Here is a 26,051-nt window from a genome sequence, read left to right as displayed (position 1 = left end):
CTTTTTAATGCAACAAGCCGTTTTGAAAAGTCACTTTTAGTTCTTGAGAAATAAATTTTTGAAATGATCGACATTTTTTTCGAATTTTGCAATTTTCGCCGATTAAGTTTTAAAAATTCGAATAAAATCCAGCTCTTGGAATACGAGTATGAAAATTTCCCAAAATGTTAATAAAAGTGTCCTCTTTCCAATGAACCAACATGTTTTGAAAAATAACTTTTCGTTTTTGAGAAATCAATATTTGAAGTTTTAAAAAAATTTTCGATGTTGCAATTTTTATCGATAACTTTCAAAATTCGCTATAAAATTAATTTCTTGAAGGATCCTTGTGAAAATATCACCCATTATTGATTATAGTATCCTCTTTTTAATGCAACAAGCCGCTTTGAAAAATCACTTTTAGTTCTTGAGAAATAAATTTTTGAAATGATCGACATTTTTTCGAATTTTGCAATTTTGAATTTTTCAATTTTTCATTGAATACAACTTTATTTATATCAGGGTTGTCATTAGCAACCTCAGTGTAACAATCCCAATACGATATATAAAATCTCTGGTTGCAGTTTCGTCTAGTTTTCTTCTCTTCGCTTGTAATTCATCATCACTTTCACTATTAACAGAACTGTCGCTGTTATCACTTTCGATTATTAATTAAAGTATCCTCTTTTTAATGCAAAAAGCGGTTTTGAAAAATCACTTTTAGTTCTTGAGAAATAAATTTTTTAAATGATCGACAATTTTTTCAAATTTTGCAATTTTCGTCGATTAAATTTTAATAATTCGTATAAAATCGATTTCTTGGAATATAAATATGAAAATTTCCCAAAATGTTAATAAAAGTGTCCTCTTTCCAATGCGTCAACACGTTTTAAAAAATAACTTTTAGTTTTTGAGAAAACAGTATTTGAAGTTTTGATAAAATTTTCGAGGTTGCAATTTTCAAAATTCGCTATAAAATTAATTTCTTGAAGGATCCTTGTGAAAATATCACCCGTTATTGATTATAGTATCCTCTTTTTAATGCAATAAGCCGTTTTGAAAAATCACTTTTAGTTCTTGAGAAATAAATTTTTGAAATGATCGACATTTTTTCGAATTTTGCAATTTTCGCCGATTAAGTTTTAAAAATTCGTATAAAATCCAGGTCTTGGAATATGAGTATGAAAATTTCCCAAAATGTTAATAAAAGTGTCCTCTTTCCAATGAACTAACATGTTTTGAAAAATAACTTTTCGTTTTTGAGAAATCAATATTTAAAGTTTTGAAAAAATTTTCGATGCTGCAATTTTCATCGATAACTTTCAAAATTCGCTATAAAATTAATTACTTGAAGGATCCTTGTGGAAATATCACCCATTATTGATTATAGTATCCTCTTTTTAATGCAACAAGCCGTTTTGAAAAATCACTTTTAGTTCTTGAGAAATAAATTTTTGAAATGATCGACATTTTTTCGAATTTTGCAATTTTCGCCGATTAAGTTTTAAAAATTCGTATAAAATCCAGCTCTTGGAATATGAGTATGAAAATTTCCCAAAATGTTAATAAAAGTGTCCTCTTTCCAATGAACGAACATGTTTTGAAAAATAACTTTTCGTTTTTGAGAAATCAATATTTGAAGTTTTGAAAAAATTTTCGATGTTACAATTTTCATCGATAACTTTCAAAATTCGCTATAAAATTAATTACTTGAAGGATCCTTGTGAAAATATCACCCGTTATTGATTATAGTATCCTCTTTTTAATGCAACAAGCCGTTTTGAAAAATCACTTTTAGTTCTTGAGAAATAAATTTTTGAAATGATCGACAATTTTTTCAAATTTTGCAATTTTCGCCGATTAAGTTTTAAAAATTCGTTCGTTGTGGAAATATCGCCAATTATTAATTAAAGTACCCTCTTTTTAGAGTTGCCTCGTTAGTTAAATCAGCATCAAAAAAGTTCATTTTGTATCTTAGATCCAAATAAGTTGACTTATCTTATCAGCTTTCTTATTAATTTCATTTTTATTCAAATATTGCAATATGTGGCGATGTAGGGTATCACTTCAGAAATGTACCAGAAATTATAACCATAATGGCTGATATCAGACTGAAGGGAATGCCGAATATTCGGTATCCGGCTTTTCGCAAAATCACTATCCGTTCTATCACTAGTAATGCATTGTTTATGTTTTTTAGAGGATTAGGGTTCTTTTTCCATGAAAGAAATCGCGATTAAAAATCTCTAATGGTTTTTTAGATAGCAATTTTTTATTTTATTAATTCATATAACATTTTATATAGCAGATGGCTTTGGATTTTATCCCCAAACCGGACCTATATGAATAAACATTTTGATACAACCTACAAAATCAAAAAAAAAATTATATCCTATTATTTTTATTTCCTAATTTATGTAAATTCATAGCAGGTTATGTTTCAGTTTGAATTCAGTGTATAGTTTAACGCAGGATTTCCCTTTTGAATGTAACCCAGATGTAACGATTTACGACCTTCCCTCAAACTGGACGTTACGTCAAGTTAACAGGAGCGCAACGGAGGATCAGCGTCACGACGCCGTGCGTATATAATACATGCGGGAACGCGTTTACGCAAATTTAATATTGCACTTGGAGCATAGAAGATATATGGGGGCGCGTGTGTGCGTCTAGGACCTTCCGGAGCGGGTCCCGGCATTGTCCCGTTTCCGGGTACCGTGTTCCAGGATACGCGGTCAGCTGAGGATGGACGACGTGTGTCCAGGATCTTTTACCCACTCCCTGATTTATGTCCTTCCTCCGCTTTTTATTCTAACAGACCGCAAGAAAACTATATAAATCACGTTTTAACCCCGGAAAAAGCAACAAACAACCCGGAATAATGTAAAAACCTTTCTCGAAAAATGAATCGGGAAATTTGAATTTCCCAAAGAAGTAACGTTACTTAACCTTTTTCGAATAAACCACATTCGCAGAAAGTAACTGTAAGTATTGTCTATTAAGACGACGTTCGAGGCTAAAAACGATGGTGTTGTACGTGATCGGTTTTGACAATAAACTGTCGGGTTTTGCCCACGGCAAAGTGACTCGACTACAATCACGCCGGGATTTTTAATGAACCCATTTAATATTGTCCGAACAATGCGATCGCTAATCGACGAATGCCGAATTCGAACAGTATTTTATTATCATTGCGTGATGTTTTTATAACTCGTAAATTTTGAAACGCGAATTTTTAAACACACAAAAATCAAAATCACGCGTGTCCTATTTTTTTTGTTAAACGCGACGAACTCAATATTGGCAAAAAATTTGCTTTTAAAAGAGTGTTGCGAACACGTACCGAAAATAACCGTCATTATCATTATAAACCGCATTTTATCGTTGAAAAGGAATGAAAGAAAAAGAAGTGGTTCAACTGTATTTGGGAACCAGTCGTGAACCGATGCTTTAATCGATGCTTTTCTCGGCGACTTATAATCGTTCGCCAATAAGGCACCGAGGTCTTTCATCCTCTCCTTTTTTTTTTCTTTCATCATTTTATTCTCTCGGACAGCGAAGATCGCGATAAAACAAACGGGGCTCTGTTAGTTGAAATTCGGCGGGGAAAAATTTGAAATTCATGACGGGTTGTAAAAAAAAACGAAAACGAATACGACGAGGAAAGTCGGAGATTGATGGCATAAAAAAAAATTAAACGAAAAAGTACCTGTTGTTCTAGGTACTTTGAATTTACTACATTGAAATCGAAATACGAATTAAGAAAATATAGATGTATGTTTCCCCTTTCAATCCTGATTTTTAACTCACAGATATGCAGGCGTTCGCGGTAATCCCAGATTTGCGTATGAATGTACCGGGGCGTAAGAGTGATTCTAGTGCGCTATTGTGGCCGGGTTATTGTCCGCATCCTTTGCTTTGACACCGTCATTTTCCGCTTGGGTGACCCTAGATCTTATCACCTTCTCTCCCCCTTTTTCCCTTTTTTGACAAACCCTTCACTAAAAAAGCTTAAGGTCAAAAGCGTCAGCATCAGCATCAAGCTTATATTGTTAAATTAATTATAACACAAAAATTATATAAATTTTTCCTACTTATCGTGAATAGATACTCTGTAATAAGACTCAATTAATAACTGGAGGAAGAAAATGGAAATTTTTTTTTGGATATTTCATATTCTTCAACTAAATAATTTGAGAATGTTTGTTGTTAGGTTGGGTTGTTATTAAATGCAATTAGAATATAAATCGGCTGAGTTTTATTCAATCACATCATGGCTTTATATCAAAAGTCCCATTTCGTTCTGCCAACTGGTAAAAGGATAACGCTAAAAGATCTTAACATCAAAAACAGTTTTTTAAAGAATTATTGAGTAAAGCGATCATGCAAGATTTGACAACAAATTAAGTATCAAAGAAAAATTAAAATTGAGAAAATGGTTTTAATTAGATTTTTTGTGATGGATATATTTGTGGAAAATTATAGTTTGGCACAACATAAATTTTGGAAGGATTTGTAAAGATGCGCCATTAACTGTCCAGGGAGTAGATGAGGACTTCTCTCCCTAACGCTAAATTGTAGTTGCTTCAGCAAGATGTAAAGAATTTGATAAAGCTGGTGGGCTTTGTGCACGATTCTACATATATCACTATGCTAAGTAGATAGAGTCTTCCAATAACTGGTTTGACATTAATCCATCTGTTATTTGAGACATAAATAACCATTTCTTGCTATGAACAGACTTAATCCACCATACCTTTCACCACATTAGTACGCACAAAGTCGAATGTCTTCCAAACATCAATGTTTCATATAATTCGACACTACTATGCACTTGCATTGTCCCACATAAAATGCAACATAGCTAATAGTATAGACATTGGCTAGTTTGGAATGGAAAAGTTTTGCTAGGAAAAAGGTGACGATCTTATGACAACCCTGAGTTTTCGGTCGTTTTAAGAGACTCTTGGCTAAACCCGAATGTTTCTGGTTCCAGTGTTAGTTCCAATTTTTTGTTCAATAATATACCACAATCTAACGTTGAATAACAATTAAAACTAGAACTAACACTATACTTAGAACTAGAAACATTCGGGTTTAGCCGCACGTCTCTCAAGACGGCTAAAACCGAATGATTCTAGTTCTAAGGTTTGTGTTAGTTTTAGTGATAGTGTTAGTGCGATACTAGAACTAACACTAGACCGAGAACTAGAAACATTCGGATTTAGCCACACGTCTCTGAAGACGGCTAAATCCGAATGATTCTAGTTCTAGGTCTTGTGTTAGTTTTAGTGATAGTACTAGTGTAAAACTAGAATTAACACTAAACCTAGAACTCGGGTTTGGCCATGCGTCTGAAGACTAGAAACATTCTGACATTTTACATTTTATGTGGAACTAAGTAAGTAGGTATTTTTAGTGAAATTCACTTCATTCAGCATCTTGACGGGTTTAATCATAGTTGTTGATGTGTGTGCAGAACAAGAAATTCTCAGTTTCTAGTGATCTAGAATCTCTTACTTCTAAACATTTGTTTTTACATTCTCGTATAAACAAAGTGTCGAAACCGATAATATTGTAATCGTGCAAAAATTTGATCTCGAGATTCTTATGATCGACATATTTTAAAAACCGCTAAATCAATTATGGCTATTTTTACCATTTTGTCTGGGTTAGTCTTTAAGCTAACTTTTCTTTATGTCAAAAACATCAAATTTTTGCTTTTAAATTTACTTAAGGAGGCAAAACTGCTCGATGAGTTAAAACCGATTATACATTGTCTTATTAGGATTAGTTGTGTGATTTTCTACATAAAAAATTGTTTACACCATTTTTACATTTTGAGCTATATATTTTTTTTTGAGTCAAAATCATCAAATTTAAGTAGTTTTTACTATTTACATTCATTAAGTGGGCAATACTGATAAATGGCTTCAAAGCGATTGTGGCTTATAATTTTGTGGTTAATTATGAGTGTTTTTTCTGTAATAACTTATTTCATTATCTTACCTACTTTTTGATCTATAACATTTACTTGTCAAAAATTTCAAATTTTGGTATTTTTGTATTTTAACTTGATTATGTTGGTACAACTGATCGATATCTTAAAATTGATTATGAATTATTATTTTAGGCTTAATTAGAAATGATTTTAGCATTAAAATTATTCCCCATCATTTTCATTTCTTGTATTATAGTAGTACATTCTTTTATGTCAAAATCTTAGAATTTAAGAAATTTTTAGTTTTTAACTATATTAAGTTGGCAAAACTGATCAATAGTTTAAAACAGATTATGGATTATTATTTTAGGATTAATTAAACGTTTTCAGCATACAAATTTATTAAATTGCTAAAACTGATTATGATTTTTGTGTTAATTCTAAACACTTTGTATATGAAATTTACACAGCAAAATCAATTTTTTTGCTGAAAACTTATACAATATCATTTTCAATAAGATAAAATAATACGATTGGTTCGTAAGAAACATGCCACATTAACCACGAGTTGAAACTTGGTGGGTTCCGGATGAAGCCGGGCGTTTAGTTCCACGGTACGGTGAGTTCGAATTCCCTCCCGCAGTATATAGTAGATTCGGACGCAGAGATGGGAGAGAACACGACCTCCAGCAGGAGAGGAGTTAGTTCGTTTCGAAAAAACGAACCGTAAAACAATGTAAAATAGGAGGTGTTCGGATGCCAGAGGCGCGTCCTCCTGCGGCCGCGCCAATCGCACGACATCCCGATGAACAAAAATAAAAGGAACGACTCGGTTGCGTAGCCCGATTGGTGCCCTTCCTGCAGAAGGTCGCCGTGCTATACCGTCCGGACACCCTCTACTTCTTCGCCGTCTATCGATTTCTCTCGAAGACCGAGAGAAAAGGTGCTGCTGCAGGACGTTTTACTCCTTTTGCCCGTTTCGAAGTCTTGCCGCCGGAATCCGGCACATCGTTTGGCTTAATCGATTCGAGCAATTTATTTTGCGATTCGATGAGAACATTTTGGGACGTCGATGGGAATTGTTTGAGTTCTTGCATTCCAACCAATCGTTTAGATTAATTTTTTTTTAACAAGTTAATACGTTATGTTAATTTAATTGGTCGTAGGTGTCCGTTGTTCATCTTCGGGTTGTTGATCTTCCAGGGCCAGACGCAAAAATCAGCTCGTATCGTAAACTTCCCTTCCATCGGGTTGATTGTTATTGCACCGGTATTTGCAATTCATGACGCCGATTCAAGCGTCGATTAATGAGACACGCAGCCCGCGAGTGCTGGGCTACGGTAGTGTAGGCAGTTGGAAGAGTAAAGCATCCTTGTTAAATTATCATAGGCCCGGCTCCGAACGCAATCAATTACCTAAGGACCTCGCCGTAATGGCGAACTCGTTAGCTTCGTTTACGCGCCCTCCGCATTCAGTTTTGCATTCATAAATAAATCTGCATTAACGACCCGACGTTTTTCCTACTATCCAACGAATCCTATCGATATCGAAACCTATTCCGAAACGATTTCGACCCTTTTAAACGTTTTCCGTCCGAAAAGAGGATATCCAGGGTCGTTAAAAGTGGCCCTAATTGACCGTTTCACGTCTTTTGGGGCGCAACCCTTGTCGTCATGCTTTTAAAAAACCGTTTTACGACCAAAATCCGCGACGATCCGATCACATGTGCGTGTATACGTGTACAGACTATTTCTATTTTTTTTTTCGAAGGGGGTTTAATCCAAGCATCCATCATCCTACCACACCCACACAACTGCCACATAGAAAAGTGACAAATCCGCACAACTGTCGCTTTATACACCAAGTTTACTTCCCGTTTAATAGCCAACCATATGACTTTCTATATGTGTCCCTAGACCACGCATTGTAAGCACCAGAGTTAATATCGGGTATTAAGAATCGTTAGTATAGAATTGCGACCCCGAATACACCAACTTATAAATACCACTTTCAACTTTGGATGCTGATTGGGTTTGATTTATTAAGGTCGCGTTAGTTATTTTTAGTTTTTACGCTTAATTGAGAGTTATGTCGTTATTAGTCCATTCTGTCGGTTAGAATTATGTTATTTAAAAACTATTTTCCTTTCACTACTAATAACTACCATATTTTACATATGTTTAGAAAAAAAAAGTTGAAATCCAGTTATAATCGGTTTTAATTTGTATACGAGACCGCAAACGCCGATTTTGCCGCGGAGAGGAAATTAAATTAACCGCTTTAAAAGTTGTGCCATGCGATAATTTGCATTGGTAATGCGTATTTGTGCAATTGGGAACAATACCGTGAAGTGGTCGTGCGTGCCGCACTTTATTTATTGCCGGGTAATTAGCTAAATAAGATTGGTAATTGGATAATAAGTTATATAACCTACAATTAACATTAATTAATCATTTGTCAAGAACCATCAAAAAAACGTTTTTAAAACATCAACCATGACGTTACTTCATAAACCATGGAACCTTCGTCATCGCGATCTCACCCCAAAGATGCACCATCCGATGACGACGATGATTATATGAGTTGCACGAGCAGTAAATACTCATATATTTCATTAAGACGTGCGAAAACATGTAGACAACTCGCTACGAGATCGGTTATGACAAATCCTTTGGAGAATAGGAATTGGGACGAATTTGAAGTAATTTCAACAATAAATAATACCTTATTTTTATTTACTTATTTTTTAAGGGTCGATTATTAAGAGTTTTAAACTATAAATATTACGAAAGAGATATGAAGACTTTATATCATAACGCTAAATATAAAGATGGTAAAACCCAATCTGATCCTTATATGGTTGAAGGCGTCATGCAAACGATTATTTATGACGAATACGATGATAGTAGAAGACCTATCGATATAATTAGAACGACTCTTCCAACTAGACAACAACCCCAAGTGGTTTTTGTGCGTGGAAGATTGTGTAGAAACTTTTTTAGATTCTGGTGGAACGTTGTTACATTTAAGTTTTGTAGAAGTAGACAGCCGAGGGTACCAACAACACCGCGACTATCAGTACCTACAGATTAAAAGTGTTGATATAATTTTTCACTAAAAATATTTTCCCCTAGTGTAAAAAATTAATCCTCTTTTTTTAACCGTTAATGTAAGGAAACGTTTGATAACTCCTACAACATGTAATTTGCATGTAAACGCCTTCGCACGAACATGAACTAATTAACATAGACCGAGAACGATTTTGTTTGCAAGAACGAATAAAGTAAAGTGAGATAAAAAAAATATTTGTTGAGCAACAAATATTTGTTATTTAACAATCTTATTTTTATTTTTTCTTTCACTCGATTTAAATCCTAATTTCCTAATATTTTCATTTTAATTGAATTTTATTTTTACTGTAATTAATTAATTATTTATTAATTTATCACTTTTTATTAAAGTATCAAGGACTAAGTGCGTTTTCATTATTCTACTCAACCCTAGATGGCGTGAAATTACATAAATGATACTTCTAAGTTAATTTTGATCGCGAGTTATTGTATTTTGAATTTTACTTTGTATTTCGCTAATCACGATCTTCTTGGTGTTAATATCAAAAACTTGAACAAAAAGGAAGTTTTAGAACTAGAAACATTTGGTTTTAACCGTGTGTCTCTCAAGATGGCTAAACCAGAAACTTTCTAGTTCTAAGTGTTACTTCTAAGTCTAGTATTAGTTATAGTTTTAGTCTAGTGTTAGTTCTAGTTTTATTTCCATAAAAGATATAAAGAACATAAAGAGTTGTATAAGAATATACAACAATCTAACGCTGAATACGCGAATATGGTGATAATTTTGCAGTACAAAACAGTGGAGTTAAAATAACGTGCGAGATATAGTCTGGATAGAGATGGGAAGATGACAGTAGAGAAGAGGAATACGATAATTAGAGAAATAGCAAGTTTACTGGTGATGAGCAGATAAGGTAAGGGAGAAAGTGTGGTTATTAAGGGACAGAAATACAATGGATGAGAAATGGGAATAGGAAACGATTTGAAGACAAATGTAATGATGAGCAGAAAAGACGAAATATACCAAAAAGCTATGAACAGCTCTTTTGACGAAGAACAACCCGCCACGAATGGGAAGGTTGTAAGAATTCTTCCAAGAGGACATTGTCGTGGTTTCTAGTTCTAGGTCCAGGATTAGTTCTAGTTTTAGTTCAAGGAAAAGAAAATTCAATTCTCCTCGTTATGGCAGTGAAATAATATCTCCTGATGTGGCTACTCTGCGAAATATAAGAAAATTAGAGAGAAAATGTGAGAGAAAATTTGCACTAGAACTAAGAGGATTTGCATTAAGTGTACATTGTTATTCTGTACGAGCCTATAATTATGTACGAAAAGCATGGCAAAATTTATTACCGCCTACATTGTTCGCTATACGAGTACAAACCTCTACAAAAAAGATTTTAGTGAACCTTCTTGTTGATGAAACGGTTTTACAAAAACAAAGAATTTTCCATGGAAATAGATTTTATGGACCTTGTAAGTAATACATATCATAATCATGATAGTGACAACATTTCATTGGCAAAGAATACTTTTGGTTTTTCTGGCAGTATGTGTGAACTGAGGTTGGAAAGGTTCCGTGGCTAATTTACGAATTAAAAATCTGGCAGGTTCAGAAAGAGCCTTTTTATTTAAACACCTGGAACTATTCATTAATTAATTTAGCTGTGTGCCATAACACTGTGCTGCAAACTTTAATTTTTTGTTGTGTACAGTAGATTAGTTGAGTGTTTTTAGTTAACTTTGGGTTGCTGATTTCAAATATGCCTTCCATTTTTTGTAACACGTCACGTTTTTTTTCAGGTTGCGAGACTTAGGAATTTCTAGGGAAACTATGGATGCAATAAATTTGATATTTGGACCGGAAATAAAAGACACCAAAAGATAGACCTTATATCAAGGTGTCAAATATCAAATTCAAATTCATTACATCTATAGTTTCCCTATAAAATCCTATGTCCAGCAGCAATGAGACACCTGAATAAAAAAAAGTGACGTGTTACAGAAAAATAAAAGACATATTTGAAATCAGCAACCCAAAATTAAGTAAAAACACTCAACTCATCAAATGTACAAAAATCTTGCAGCACAGTGTAATTAGAGAGCAAATTTTACGAACAGTTTTAAGCCAATATAACAATATGAGAAAACTTGCTTTTAAGCAAAAGTGTGTATTTTGCATTATTATTGTTAAAACAAAGTATCCTTTCACATTTGATGAGTTCTTTTCAGACCGGAAATTTTGTGGACTTACTAAAACTGCAAGATCACTTTCAATTTAAATTTTATCTCGGTTATTGTATTGCATCGATGATTGTTTCTAAGATATTATATATCGGATTTGATTATAAATACTTCAATAATATTGTTAATTTTCTATTGTTATTGCCTCGGTCAAGCAACCTCAGCTTTTAATTCTATGGCATTGCTAAATCAAGTAATATCTCTTTAACGGAGATAATTATAGAGCCTCGGCCGCAAGCGACCTCGGCTTTTGCCTTTATAACATTGTAATAAATTAACCAATGTCTCTTTAATGATGTAAATTATGGAGCCTCGGCCGCAAGCGACCTCGGCTATTGTTTTTATGACATTGTATATTGTAGTAGATCAGCTAATATATATTTAACGATCTAGATTATTACCGCAAGCAACCTCGGCTTCTTTTTTGATTCATTTCTTAATTTATGACAATGTTCTTAAGAAAGTATTTATATCTATTATATCTTAGAATGTATATTTATAAGAATAAATTTATTGTTTTAATTAACAACTTCCCTTTCCTCTTTATTTATTTTTCTTTGTAACATTGCTATTCTAATAATATCGGTCGTAAACAAGCCAACCCCCATGGTTGTTTATTATTATTACTTTACCCGTTGAAAAACATTCGACTACATTAAACCACTCAGTCTGAACACGTACGTTTAAGTTTCCTTCGACTTTGGGCTCTCCAAATACCGTCACATGCTACCGTTGATTATCATGCAACCGATGCTCTTTCAGGACATCTTTAGAGACGTCCGTGTATGAGTACCTACGTGACTGTTACAAGGTCAGACGCACCCACAGATATGGCGCCCAAGTGCTTATTTATCGTTTTTTCCTTACTTTACCATAGATTTCAAAGCAAGGTAAAATGAATTGAAACAATAAAAACGATGGAGATGGAATGAAATCGAAGGATAATGTTTCAGTGGGAACCAAAAAGAGTTTTCTTTAGTCGGCAAAGTTTAAACCAACGATGTCTCGAGATAACGTCAATATTCTTCTCATGTTCTAACGACCACGTACGGAAACGTGCAAGGACATTAGACGCTCCTTTGGCATCTAAATAGTATGTACATTGATACAGCGATGACGGAGGTTTTCAGTTTGGATTGATGTGTGAAATGTTACTAGAATAACTTTATTTCTTATGAAAATCTTCAATTTAATTCGACCTTCTTCCGCTTCGTTACTTCAAAAAAATTCGTATCTAAATATCCATAAAAAGATCTTTTTTTCCTTCAATCTATTTATACAAATTGTACCTTTTGGTCGTTAAACCAACGCGGTCGATTTGAAAAATTGTAAATTAATTACTGCTGCTTGTTTAGCAATAAGACGAAGAGGTGGGAAAAAAAGGAAACGTGGGAAGTAAAAATAATAACCGACGAGTAAAGAAACGACGATGAAGGAATAAGGAAGGAAGGGGAGACGACGTTCAAGCTATGAAGGTAAAATAAAAATGCAAAGCAGCAGTAATAAGGGACAATCTCGAGAACAATCTACCCCCCTTAAACACACTCGTTGCGTCAAAAGGTGTATTAATAATGGACCCGACACGAGCCGAGGACAGTTTGGGGCCGCGAGGGTGGCGTCGCCTTCGGCCCTTTGAAGTCGTTTGATTAATAAGTGTGACGGACACGCACTTTTCAACTTAATCACGCCGTAAAATGAAAAAAAAATGCCATCATTTGCATAAAAGTCGGTGCCTGTTTTTCTTTTCTGTTGTCGACGGCTATTATAGTACAATTTTTAGTTACATCGGGTGTTCTCTTCTAAGAACCGTGGGATTTTACAAGAATATCAAAGCGATTGTTGAAAGATTAAGAACACTTTAATTTTACGACAACACTAATTGTTAATATAATTTTGAAAACGATACGTTTAAGTCTCACAAAAGATGGTGGTGTGATTTTAGCGCGCCCTCTACAATGTCGTGGGACGAAGTGGATCGTTCTCGTGGGGCCCACCCGATTTTATACCGCCACAAAAGGGGGGCGCAACACTTTTTATTCAGAGAGGTTCACAGTCGCTCATCTGCAAGTCGGATAACACACCTAATTATCAAGTTAATATGGCCATTCTGTATGTCCGCGCCGACGACGACGGGCGCAAGAGGTTCGGGACTTGTTCGCAGGGGGCGCACCGTCGATGTAGACTGCGCCTCTTCGTTGAGAGGGCGCGCCGCATTGATATTATAAGTATGTTCAACGGCTGTATTCATTTGTAAACTCGGTCTCATGTATGTTTCATACATCGAAGATGTAAGCTAAAAAGTATTTAAAGATTAAAAAAAAATTTATATGATTGTTCTTTATGGAAGCATCTTATTGAATCTGTAATATCAAGAAATTCCCCATAAAATTGACTTATCGTCATCGAATCGTTCAAAAATCGTTTTACCTCCACCCTCGAGGTATTACCCCTACTCAAGAAAAACGTGCGTATTTCCACGCGGGATGGTTGTTTAGAAAACCGAGCACGGCGACGACGTCACGGTCTTTTCCCCTGTTGCTCCACAAGGAGGATATTTCAACGATCGGATCGTCAAAAATCGTGGAAGGGGGTATGGTAGGTGGCGTGAGAGACGCTGTAAAAATACAGAAAAGCCGACCCTGTCCGTAAACCTGGAGATAAGCCCGCATTCGCATGTATGAATTCAGCACATCATGGGCCGGTATCTCCGTATAAAACGCGTACTTATCATAACTTAGGAGGGTGAACAACGTCCTGGATTCTCTACCTACAATTCTTTTTTTTTGCTTCTACTCTCTGTCCACTATTATTACTCAGTATTGTTAAATATTCGAGTTGTTACAATTTATATTAAATTTTCTGTGATATTAACGTAATAAATCATAGTAAATTAACTAATATTTCTTTAAAAGGCTTCTATCTTGATAACATTGTAACAAATCAGCTAACACCTCTTTAACGAAATAGATTACGCTATTCCAGGTTTGATCGCACTTCATGAATTACTCTAAGAATCTAATAACTCTATAGTTGAAAATGAAAAATCCGAACAACTTCCAAATTGTGCCAAAATAATAGCTGCAAGCAAGAAACTCAAAAGTTCTCCAAGTCATGACAGAAATAATCTTGTGGTATGATGTAGATAACATTGAAAAAGTCCAAGGACGATATTGGCAGATATTAAGAAAGATGATTTGTTTACCAAAGTCTTTAACACCCAAACAGAAATATTGGGTAAGGTTAGTTTTATTTACAAATATAAATCATCCAGGAAAGAATGTTGAGTAAGTTATTCGTTTTCTTTTGAAATGGCAATTATACGATAAAAAAAATTTTATGTAAGATTAATTTTCTTTTGAAATGTCAATCAAACCGTGAAAGGTTAGTTTAAAAAAACGTGAAACGTTAGGTAAGGTTAGTTTTGTTTATCAGAATCTCAAGTAAAAAGATGTTATGATAGTTGAGATCACTAGATTCTATAGATTGATTCAATGGCCAAGTTCTTCGGCCATCTAGCACTATTCTGTCATGACATAATACAAAGAAAACGTGGTATTCTAGGCCCAAGTGTATCGTCACTAAGAGTATCAGATCGCTTTTTGATGAAGCCATCCATATATTCATTTCTACAAGGTAACATTTTTTACCCACTGCAATTTAGATAGATAGATAGATTCTTTATTGTGTTAAACATTTCTCTTACACTCGTCACCTAGTACATAAAATATAAGCCAAAAATACAACAAAATTCGTACGAAATTAGTTCATAAAAATACAATGCAATTAATAGGAGCTGACTACAGCAAGCAAAAAATAACAATAAAACAAAACAAGATAAAATAAACAAATAAAAGTTGCAAGATGTTACAACAAAAAATGCACGATTACAACTATGACAATGCCATCGGCAAGTCCTCCAAGTCATTGAAATTATTTTTGAGGTATTCATCAATGCCATAGAAACTTTTAAATCCAAGGTAGATTATTATTATCATTAACAGCTGGGCGGCGTAATAGTTCACACCATCTCGAGCTCTCACAGTACGTGTAAAATTTATTTCAATATCGTTATTATTTCTACTTTGATGATTGTGTTTATAGCTCACTTTACGATATGAGGTTGGATTATTTTTAATGTATTAAAATATACATAAACGGAACAGTCAGAATATTCAGGTCAGAGAATTTGGTTCTGCAGCATTCGGCAAAGCACAAACCAGTCATGACTCTCAAGCATCTCCTTTGCATTCGAAAAGTGCAGCGTGAGCAACATAGAATGGCGTAGGACACTTGTGGGTGTTAAAGTGTCAAATGGTACTATATTTATCAGATTTCTAATTGCAAAAATACATTTATTTAACTTCCTGACCAAGCTCAGTACATGAGCCTTCCACGTTAGCTTGGAATCAAGTATCACTCCCAGATATTTAATCGGCTGAGTGAGATTTGGAGGAATTTGGACGGATTCACTGATCAAGAGTATTTAAATTAGGGCAGGTATTTATAGTTGCTGTATCATCCGCATAAAGTACAACCTCCGAGTTTTTTGGTAGGCAGATAGGCATGTCATTGATCAATATCAAAAACAGCAACGGACTGGAAGATCTGTACTAGGATCTTTGTGGGATTTCGTATTTAACTGTAATTTTATCAGAAGTGTGGTTGTTGATAGAAACTGAGTTCGCTCCGAAAGGAAGAAGCTTTGAGAAACTTAAGCAGTAGAATGCTGGGTTCAATAAAATGGTGAGCTTTTAATTTTAGGAATAATAACTCAATTCCAAATTTAGGAATGGAAGCTCTATAATCTGATCAACCTCAGATACTAGCTGTGCAAAATACTTCCCAGGCAAGAATAAGTTAGTATCTTATCTCTAACAACTTTATTATAGTGACAATGAATCTGTTCATAACCTAAAACTAAATGAAGAAAAACTGAATTGCTATGTTAAAAATTCATGATTAAAATATATATTCCGTTAAAAAAAAATCTTTTGTGAACTTGTTCTTGGGGTAAGATTATACATGTAAATGGATAAATCCGCAGGTTCTTGAGGTTGAAGGGTGCCACCTGCGTCCGCACGCAGCCGCTTTGGATCCCGAGAAGAAGTAATTTCGCTCGCGTGCCTACCAAAAAGAGGCATATTTCTTCATTAGGGGTTTAAATTTTCCTCGCTGCATACATAATCAATCAGAGCAGGACGAGACGTTCGTCCTTCCGTTCTGTTCCGGGCCCTCTGGCCCCTTTTTCTTCTCGCCGTAATTTTAATATTTAATTTATTTCTAATTTGCATTCGGAATTTATGCAAGAAGGACCACGGGATGGCTTGGATTCGCCCGGTTCTCCCGGCTCGATTAACAAGGATTCGGATCCAAGTGGATAACATAAAAAACAATTTTTTTGAAATTGATAAACACAAATACACTCATATTATGGTTCGAAAGATTTATTTACTCAGTTCATCTAAACTTTATTCAGACAGAAAAAAAACGTAAGATATAAAATACGGTTATGGAGTTATGTTAGATGTTATGTGAAAAGTTTTCTCGTGCATTCTCTGGTCCGGAACAGTGCCGTTAGAAACGTCCTCGCGTGTCTGTATGGTACCATCCTCTTTTGACTTCGATCCTCTTCGTTTCACCACATGTATGAGAGAGTTCATAAGTGAGGGTCGCAGGAAATTTATGAAAATATATACGGCACTTGTCGGGATGAGAAATATTTTTTCCAAGTGCGGGGAATTTCGGTGTTATCCCACGGATTTTGGGGGTTGTGAATGTCGCAGCAGGACTTCCAGATGTGAATTTTTCTTCTTCTATAGCACCTGATGACGTTGCGCCTAAAAAAATAAAATAAAAAATAAATTTTAATAAAATATTTATAAACAACATTATTAAAACATAATTTGTTTATTAATCTCTATAAAATCTTAAGACAATTAAGCATTTTTGAAATGCGAAAGAAATAACCGCAAATTTAAGATAGTGAATTTCCATTTTCCGAGAGAAACTCGCCGAGTGACTTATTTATTTAGAAAAAGGGCCGACGGCGGAGAAAGCGTCGAAGAGTGGAGCTGGATAAATCCTATTAGGCGTCCCGGAGAAGAGGAAGGCACTCAAAAATTGTAGAGGGGCATTAAAAGAAAAGTTATTGCAAATCTGCATAATCCCGATTTCATAAAGAGGCTGGCACCTCTCGGAGACGGCCCTCTGGGGCGCGCTTCGTCGGACATATACGGCCATTTACAAGTCAAAATAAGGGTACTTAGCGGACTTTTTAACTGTTTACGCTCTTAGCGAGTTAAGGCTTCTAGCGCCATCTGCTACGATCCTCGAACTTTCACGAAACGTTGGTAAATTTCAAAAGAATTTTTCTCAAAAAGAAAAATTACTCACTATACTCTATTTTTTTAATTCGGAGGAGTGTTTTCAAATTATAGAAGTAGAATCATTGTACTAATCATTCTAGGTTTAGCGTTAGTTCTAGTTTTAGTTCAATAAAAATATGCAACATAGTGATATTTTATGCTAACTAGCGCTACCTATCACCTACCATCCGTCTTAAGAGAGGTACAGCTTATTACCACTCTTTTTCTCGTCGATGTTAATTATCAGAAAATTGAACGACTTCTTCAAAATGATATTTATTAACAATTTTATTAATTGCAAAATTAATTATCAATCTTTTATATTGACTTGTCATATTATTTATATTTTTCGTTAATAGTTTTTTATAAAAAATACAGTAGTCGTAGCCCACTTTTTTAACTAGGGTTTTTTTTAATATTTTGGTTCACAACAATTTGCCCCCGGTGAAATCTATATTTCTGGCATCCAAAGGACTGATTGAAAACATTGTGTAAATAATAACATGATAAATTCGTCTTATATTTAAGTCACAAAACAATAACTTTTTGCCATATATTTTTCCAGGCTTATAAACTATCGTAAAATTTAACATTTGTAAAGTAAGCGCTCATCTTAAAAGTCTAGCGTTTTATTTACTCATTTGTTTTAACCAAGTCAGAGGACAATGATCTGTTTCAATAATAAAATGAGTTAAATATATGTACGGTTTTAATTTATTTACTGCCCAAACTAATGCGACACATTCTAACTCGCTTGCACTGTAAGCTTGTTCTCTCAGTTAGCTTTTTGCTTTATTGTCGTCATCACGTTGGGATAAAGTAACACCTATTCATCGTTTTGAACAATCAGTTTGTACTATAAATTTTCTTTTATAAGCTTTTAACACTTTACTACTAGTTAATGCTTGTTTTAAATTATTAAATGCATTTTTCTTCTATTCATCCCATTCAACCTTGTTTTTGGCTCCTTTTCGTAAAGCGTCTGGTAAAGGACTAATAATTTCTGCATAATTTGGTATGTAATGGTTATAATATCCAGTTACCCCTAAAAAGATTCTAACATCTTTTTTTGTTACCGGTCGTCGAAATTCTTTTCGACCTTGAGAACAACTTGAGCTTTTCCCCACTCACATTTCTTTGCCTTTATTGTAAAACCTGCCTTATCCATAGCTGTAAACACAGGTCGCAAATGTTTCAAATGATCTTTCCATGTCATTGAATGTATTGCTATATCATCTAAATAAGGTTCGGCAAATTCGTTATAACCTTCCAGAATTTTATACATTAATCTTTGAACAGAAAATGGAGCGGATTGAAGTCCGAATGGCAAAGTTATTGGTTCAAATACTCCTCGATGCGTTATAAAAGCTGCATATTTACTTGCACGCTCAGTCATTCCAATTTGCCAATAAGCTCGTACAACATCTATCAGACTTAAATATTTTGTGTTACTACACCGTTCCACACAAGCTTCTATGTTAGGTACTGGGTATTGTTGAGGTATGAAAATAGCATTTAAAACTCGATAATCTATTACTGGTCTTGGTTCTTTACCTTCTATTTCTATTATAATCATCGGCGACGAATATGGACTGTCACTTGGTTTAATTACACCTAAGTTAAGCATTTTATCTATTTCTTCGTCTATAATTTCTTGTTCTCTCGGAGATTGTGAATACGGCTTGGTTCTGATAATCCTTTCTTCTTTCAAAGCAATATCATGTTGAACCAAATTGGTTCTACCAGGGGGACTTGAAAATAACCCAGGAAATTCTCCAAATCCCTCTTTTGCTGTTCTGTAAATTCTCCAATTCCCTTTAATTGTTGTAAAACTTCCGTAGCCAGTAAAGTTTCTTCCACTTTCATATATATTCATTTCTGTTTCTTCTTCCCCCGAAGATGTTACGTACATCGCAACTATTTCAGGTTTTTCATAATAAGGTTTCAATAAATTTACATGTACAAGGATTTGCTTTCTTCTTCCAGTTAGTTCTTCTAATACGTAGTTAGTATCTGATATTTTCCTTACTAATTTCTTTGGACCTTCCCATTGCATTTGTAATTTATTCGTTCTAGCTGGCTGATATATCATCACTTTATCCCCTTCTTTGTAAATAACTTTCTTTTCTCTATTTTGTGCTTCTTTCATACTAATTTCTACAATTTCTTACATGTTTTTCAATCGTTCAAGTAATTTCAATACATAACTAACTACTGGTTCGTGAGTATCTCTGCCATTCCATAAGTCTTTCAACATTACTTTACAACACTTAATGAAGATCTAATTTGCCTTCCATAACACAACTCTGCAGGACTGAAATCATGTGCCGCACTTCTTACGGCAAATAATGCTTGATCAGTGTACTCGTCCCACTCTTTTCCATGTTCGTAACTCAAAGCTCTCAGTATTCTTTTAAACACTCCATGAAATCTCACTACTGCATTCGACTGAGGATGGTATGCAGAGCTGTGGATTATTTTGATACCACTTTGTTCCAAAAATTCTGTAGTTAGGTTGCTAACAAACACTCTCCCCAAATCTGTCTGTATCTCTGAAGGGAAATCAACTCTAGAAAATATGCACAATAATCCTTTTACCCACCAGTTATTACCACTCTTTTTCTCGTCGATGTTAATTATCAGATAATTGAACGACTTCTTCAAAATGATATTGTTTATTAACAATTTTATTAATTACAATCTTTTATATTGACTTGTCATATTATTTATAATTTTCGTTAATAATTTGTTTTATAAAAAATATAGTAGTCGTAGCCCGTTTTTTTAAGTAAGGTATTTTTTAAATTTTTGGTTCACAACAAGTTAAACGGAATATTTCTAGTTCTAGGTCTTGTGTTAGTTTTAGTATAAAATTAATTAATTTGAGTAAATGAATTGGTGTCACACGGTTTTGGAATGCGTGTATAATGTTTGAGTTTGTGTGAAGCGTTTCGCCTCGAGCGCCACCTGCGGCTCCGTGGCGGCTAATTCGCCGAAACGCGCTGACCGTTTTTAAATTATGCTAAATTATTATAATGAAATGTATCCGAGATGAATCTCTGATCGGCGCCGCCGCTGCGTTTCCTTCCGGTCGGTAATTACCGTGTGGAGCGCTTAATGATAATGATAACAATAACGGCGCAACGAGCGCAGTGGCGCGCTAAGCTACATCTACATCTACATGGCGACATATGCTTCGCAAAACATCAATTTATCAAGGAAACATTCTCACGAAAGAATTCTTTTCTATCATGAATTTTAGATCAAGAAAAATTTTGGTAATCCTCCAATTGACTACCAAAGTTGTAAGATCCCCCTTTATTTAAAGTCAAAATACCTCTCTTTTTTGCGTTCTCATTCGCTTCAATGGTGATCAGCATAGGAAAACAAGAGGTGAGTTTTGAATACACTTAGAAACCGGGGCTGTCGTATATAAAGGAGCTTTGCAGCTTCGTACGAAGGGCGAAGGTAAACATCTGAAAACATCGAACATCAAAGCCCATCGACTTCCAATTTATTTTAACAAGGCGACCTCTTGGTCGGCGGCTGTAGCGACGGCGACGTCGGAGGCGTCCCGCGCGTCCTCCAGGAACTCTAACAAGGTGCCGGGCGGCCGTATCAAAGCGGCTCATTGCCGAAGTCATCAGTATCCATAAGTTATGAGGCGACGGCGGCCGCCTCTGCGCCGAGTGGCCAATTCTGGAGGAGCTTTCGGATCGAGTGGGCCCCGCGGTTGCTTTTTATTATCGGCGCTGACGTTAAATTAATGTGGTGTCGGCCCTTATATTATTCTGCCACTGACGCGGAAGATGTTTTTTATCGCCACGTAAAGCCGTCGGGACGCCTTCGACGCCCTCCCTCTACACACCACGGTTAATAAAATTTTATTGACCGTTGTGCCAAGAACAACACACCGACGATACACACTCGGCAACTTGACGGAAACTGAACGTTAAACGTTTACGGATCGTTGCATCTAAGAAACACATTAAATCTTCTATCATAAAAAATATATTACTAGATCCAAAACGAGATAAATAATTTTAAATCAATTTAAAAATGTTACAAAAATTAAGAATCTAGGAACCTAGAAGAGTAGTACTGCTCAATTAGAGGACAAAATCATTTCTGGCAACTTGCTGCTCCTCCCCAAGCATTGAGAGAGTTTTTCAACTTGCTACTGCCACCCACAAATCTCTACTAGACTCAATAAACAAAGTTGAAATGTTTCGTAAACTTTCATACTTATAGACCTCATAAATGCCACCTCAAGGATTTGTCAGTTTCAGATTTAAAAGCTCTGTGATGATGACCTGAAGGCGAATTTGCTTTCTGCTTTGCCATCTTGGGTGCTAGTGATATTTGTTCACGATATCATCAGTTTGCAAAATGTTTTTAGACTATGACGATATCCAAATACACAACTGTTTGGATCATCTAAGAACCAAAGAAATTAGCAACAAATCTATACTTATTTTTTGATAGTTGAATTTTTTTTAATAAAATTTTTTTTGTGACAAGATACTTTTCTATGAACATTGTAAAGCTCGAAGAATTTGTTATAGGGGAGATCGTTCCCATTGAATAAACCCTAATAAAAATAAATCTTAGAAAACGGTCGGCTGTGTGGTATCTAAGGCGGTCATCCGTCTAGTTTAACATGACAAAGCCAACATTTATGTGGCGATTCCGTTTCGTAAACATTTTCAATTACTCGGGGTGGCGTCCCAACCTTTTGGTTAGCGGACGTGGAATCGCCGTTCTTCATATTCCGCGGAACGTCGAAACGGCCATAAAACGACACGCCGAAGAGGCCGTATATTTGCGGAGAAAAACCTGGTGAGGCCAGACGAAGAGTCCCGTTCGCTCCCAGTATATCCTCATCGTCGGCGATTTTATGTGTTTATTATACCGCGGTTCGGGTTCATAACTGCCGTCGGGATTTGCCAGACTGTAAATTCCCGGGGTAAAGTTGGCCGAAGAAGAGAGCGGTCGGCGCCTGTTACATTTTATTAAATCGCCGCTTTTGCGCGGCTCCTTTATTAAAAACCAACGTGTTTCGCTCCGAGTCCGCTTCGTTGGGAAGGAACATTTTGTGGTTATTGCAGCCAAATAATGCGGATATTGCGCGTTTAGTTCAAAAAGATTCTTCTTAAAAGTAGGGATTATCTAACGTTATTGCAACGAAACTCGCATTATAACTTTCTTTTTTGTTTTTCTTTTACCGAGAAACGAAAGAAAGAAAAGTCTTCTGTCGATCGATGAACGACATTTGCAATCTGAGACGTACGTTGGGCGGCAAGTGTCGACTTCAAGGACATTTTCGCATTTCCCACATGCCATTCCGTGACGGCAAAGTATCGTGTACGACAAAACAGTTTACTGGAACGATCTAGATTAAAAAGCGAGGCCGTAAATACACATTCGCGTCCAGATACGCGACTGGCGCATTTGTAATTTTCTTAAAGAGGAACATTTTAAATGCTATTTTATAGATTTAGAACTAGAAACATTCGAGTTTAGCCGCACGTCTTTCAAGACAGCTAAACCCGAATGATTCTAGTTCTAGGTCTTGTATTAGTTCTAGTGATAGTGCTAGCGCAAAACTAGAACTAACACTATACTCAGAACTAGAAACATTCGGGTTTAGCCGCACGTCTCTCAAGACGGCTAAACCCGAATGATTCTAGTTCTAGGTCTTGTGTTAGTTCCAGTGATAGTGCTAGTGTAAAAGTAGAACTAATACTAGACCGAGAACTAGAAACATTTGGATTTAGCCGGACGTCTTTCAAGACGGCTAAACTCGAATGATTCTAGTTCTAGGTCTAGTGTTAGTTCTAGTGATAGTGCTACTGTAAAAGTAGAATTAACACTATACTCAGAACTAGAAACATTCTGGTTTAGCCGCACGTCTCTCAAGACGGCTAAACCCGAATGATTCTAGTTCTAGTTCTAGTGTTAATTCTCGTTTTAGTTCAATAAAAATATGCAACATAGCAGAGCTGGGCAAAAAAGTTAACTACGTGGTCAACTACTTTTTGTGTAAAAGTAGTTGTATTCTAACTACTTTCGTTCTATTAGTGGTTATACTCGATTATTTTATGCTGGCATAAAATATTCGCAGAAAGTAGTTAAGATAGTAGTTAACTCCTCATTGTTAACTACTTTAGGTATTCTAACTATTTAAGTATTTCCAAATATCTAGTATGTACTTATGTACAGGGTGTCAAAATTTCGATGGGTTTGCAGGGTATCCCGGTTATTATGAAAGATAGAAAGTTGCGGCTTTCGCGAACCTGAGCTACTTTTTTGTGAAACTTACAATGGCGCAAACCAAATTTTCATAGTCCTTTTCGTTTTTGATATATAGGAAGTGTTTCAAATTTTACGATTTTCAGAAATCCCTGTATCTCGGCTACCCGGAAATGTAAAAACAGGTTCTAATAGATTTTTTCACGTAGAATCTAATGGTGCACGTAGAATTTTTCTAGTCATCACGGTTTTTTAGTTATAAAGAGTTAAGTATTTTAGAAATTGAGTATTCAGTATTTGAGTTGTGCTTATAACTCAAACACCGTGATGACTAGAAAAATTCTACGTGCACCATTGGATTCCACGTGAAATAATCTATTAGAACCCGTTTTTACTTTCCTACTAAGTTTCCGGATAGCCGAGATACAGGAGGTGTCTGAAAATCGCAAATTTCAAACACTTCCTTTATATCAAAAACAAAGAGGGCTATGAAAATTTGGTTTGCGCCATTGTAAGTTTCACAAAAAAGTAGCTCAGGTTCGCGAAAGTCGCAACTTTCTATCTTTCATAATAACTGAGATACCCTGCAAACCCATCGAAATTTGGACACCCTGTAGACATTTCATTCAACACACTAAACCTAAATAAAATTATGCACTAGGCAAGCACGTCAGTTGACCAATAAGAATTGCGCGGTCCCTTCGGCCACGACGATCACGTATCTATCACGTGACCAAAGTCGTGTTAGAACAAGTCTATAGTTTTCATTCCGTAAAGTACGCCCTTGATGCATTCTAAGTTACAAGATTCTACGTTTGTGTGTTTATTATATTTTATATTTTTTAAACAACTTTAAATTTTTAAATAATCTTAATACCTACTTCATAAGTTTCAGTTTTGTGTTTTTGTACCAAAAGAATCTGACTTTTAAGCATAATTTATGTATAACAATTCAAACAGTTGTTAACTACTAACTAGAAACTAGTTACCTTTAAAATAAACTTTATATATTGTTGTTTATTTTATTTTGCATTTCTTTATTTATTATTGTAAACCTTTTTATGCATTTTTGCAGTTATAGTTAAAAAATTAGTTAGATATTTAACTACTAACTGCTTGGTAGTTAGTAATCTAAGGCCCACTTTTACCATCCTCCTGATAAACTATCTAGAGGATAGTTGCCATGGTTCCGGCGCTTTTAAGCGCTCTCATTGGCTAAGAACTGGATTTATTTATCGGATAAATTTATCAGGAGGTGGTAAAAGTGGGCCTAAGTATAATATTTTAAAAGTAGTTAGTAGTTATAATCCACTATTTTTTTCAAGTAGTTTGCCCAGCTCTGCAACATAGCGATCTTATGCTAACGAGCGCTACTTACCACTGTCACTAAAACTAACATTAGACCTAGAACTAGAAGCATTCGGATTTAGGCGCACGTCTCTCAAGACGGCTAAACCTGAATGATTGTAGTTCTAGGTCTTGTGTTAGTTCTAGTGATAGTGCTAGTATAAAACTAGAGCTAACACTAGACCGAGAACTAGAAACATACGGATTTAGTCGCAAGTCTCTCAAGACGGCTAAACCCGAATGATTCTAGTTCTAGGTCTAGTGTTGGTTCTTGTTTTAATTTAATAAAAGTATGCAACAACCTAGCATTGAATGATAACTAAAACTAGAACTAACACTAGCACTATCACCAGAACTAATGTTAGATACAGTATTCGGGTTTAGCTGTCTTGAGAGACGCATGGCTAAACCCAAATGTTTCTAGTTCTAAGTCTAGTGTTAGTTCTACTGATTGTGCTAGTGTTAGTACTAAAGAAACGTTTTAAAAATATCTAATATCTACAAAGAAGGTATTTATTTTTCACAACATTTAATCAAATACGAAGTTAATGTGGTGGAAAAGAGTCGATTTAGCAAAAGATTATCATAATTTGAAGTCACATCGCTTATCCTGGACGCTTGGTTGTCCATTTCGATGGAAAAACAAGTTCAGTTTAGTGTTTTGCGAGGGCTGTTGTTGTCGTCGCCGTCGACTTGGGTGGGCGGAATAAGAAACAAAAATTTCCTCCGCCCCATTATGTGAAGATTTTCCTTAGGCAAATTTATGACCTCATCCATCTTGTTCGCATTTCCTCAACGTCCACAAATTTAAACAACCTGCCAACGTGAATGACCCCTTTACACGTTAATTTC

General features: G+C 35.3%; 1 protein-coding gene and 1 long non-coding RNA gene across 2 annotated transcripts in view; one reads left to right on the top strand and one right to left on the bottom strand.

Annotated features, from left to right (window-relative positions):
- The first annotated feature begins 8,365 nt into the window (after window positions 1-8,365).
- Window positions 8,366-9,340, top strand: LOC111427697 (uncharacterized). The gene is made up of 2 exons (XM_023062934.2): window positions 8,366-8,621; window positions 8,672-9,340. The coding sequence occupies exons 1-2, from the start codon at window positions 8,436-8,438 to the stop codon at window positions 9,011-9,013; spliced, it is 528 nt and encodes a 175-aa protein (XP_022918702.2). The 5' UTR covers window positions 8,366-8,435; the 3' UTR covers window positions 9,014-9,340.
- Window positions 9,341-16,663: 7,323 nt separating this feature from the next.
- LOC111428054 (uncharacterized) overlaps window positions 16,664-26,051 on the bottom strand; it is a 39,694-nt gene continuing 30,306 nt past the window's right edge. Inside the window, exon 2 of the long non-coding RNA XR_002708033.2 lies at window positions 16,664-17,072. This is a non-coding gene — a long non-coding RNA (uncharacterized lncRNA). The remainder of the gene's footprint in view (window positions 17,073-26,051) is intronic.

The sequence above is a fragment of the Onthophagus taurus genome, chromosome 6 (genome assembly GCF_036711975.1).
Source record: "Onthophagus taurus isolate NC chromosome 6, IU_Otau_3.0, whole genome shotgun sequence".
Lineage (NCBI taxonomy): Eukaryota > Metazoa > Arthropoda > Insecta > Coleoptera > Scarabaeidae > Onthophagus > Onthophagus taurus.
Note: the sequence above shows the minus strand (reverse complement) of the source record. Positions and strands in the feature narration are given on the sequence as shown.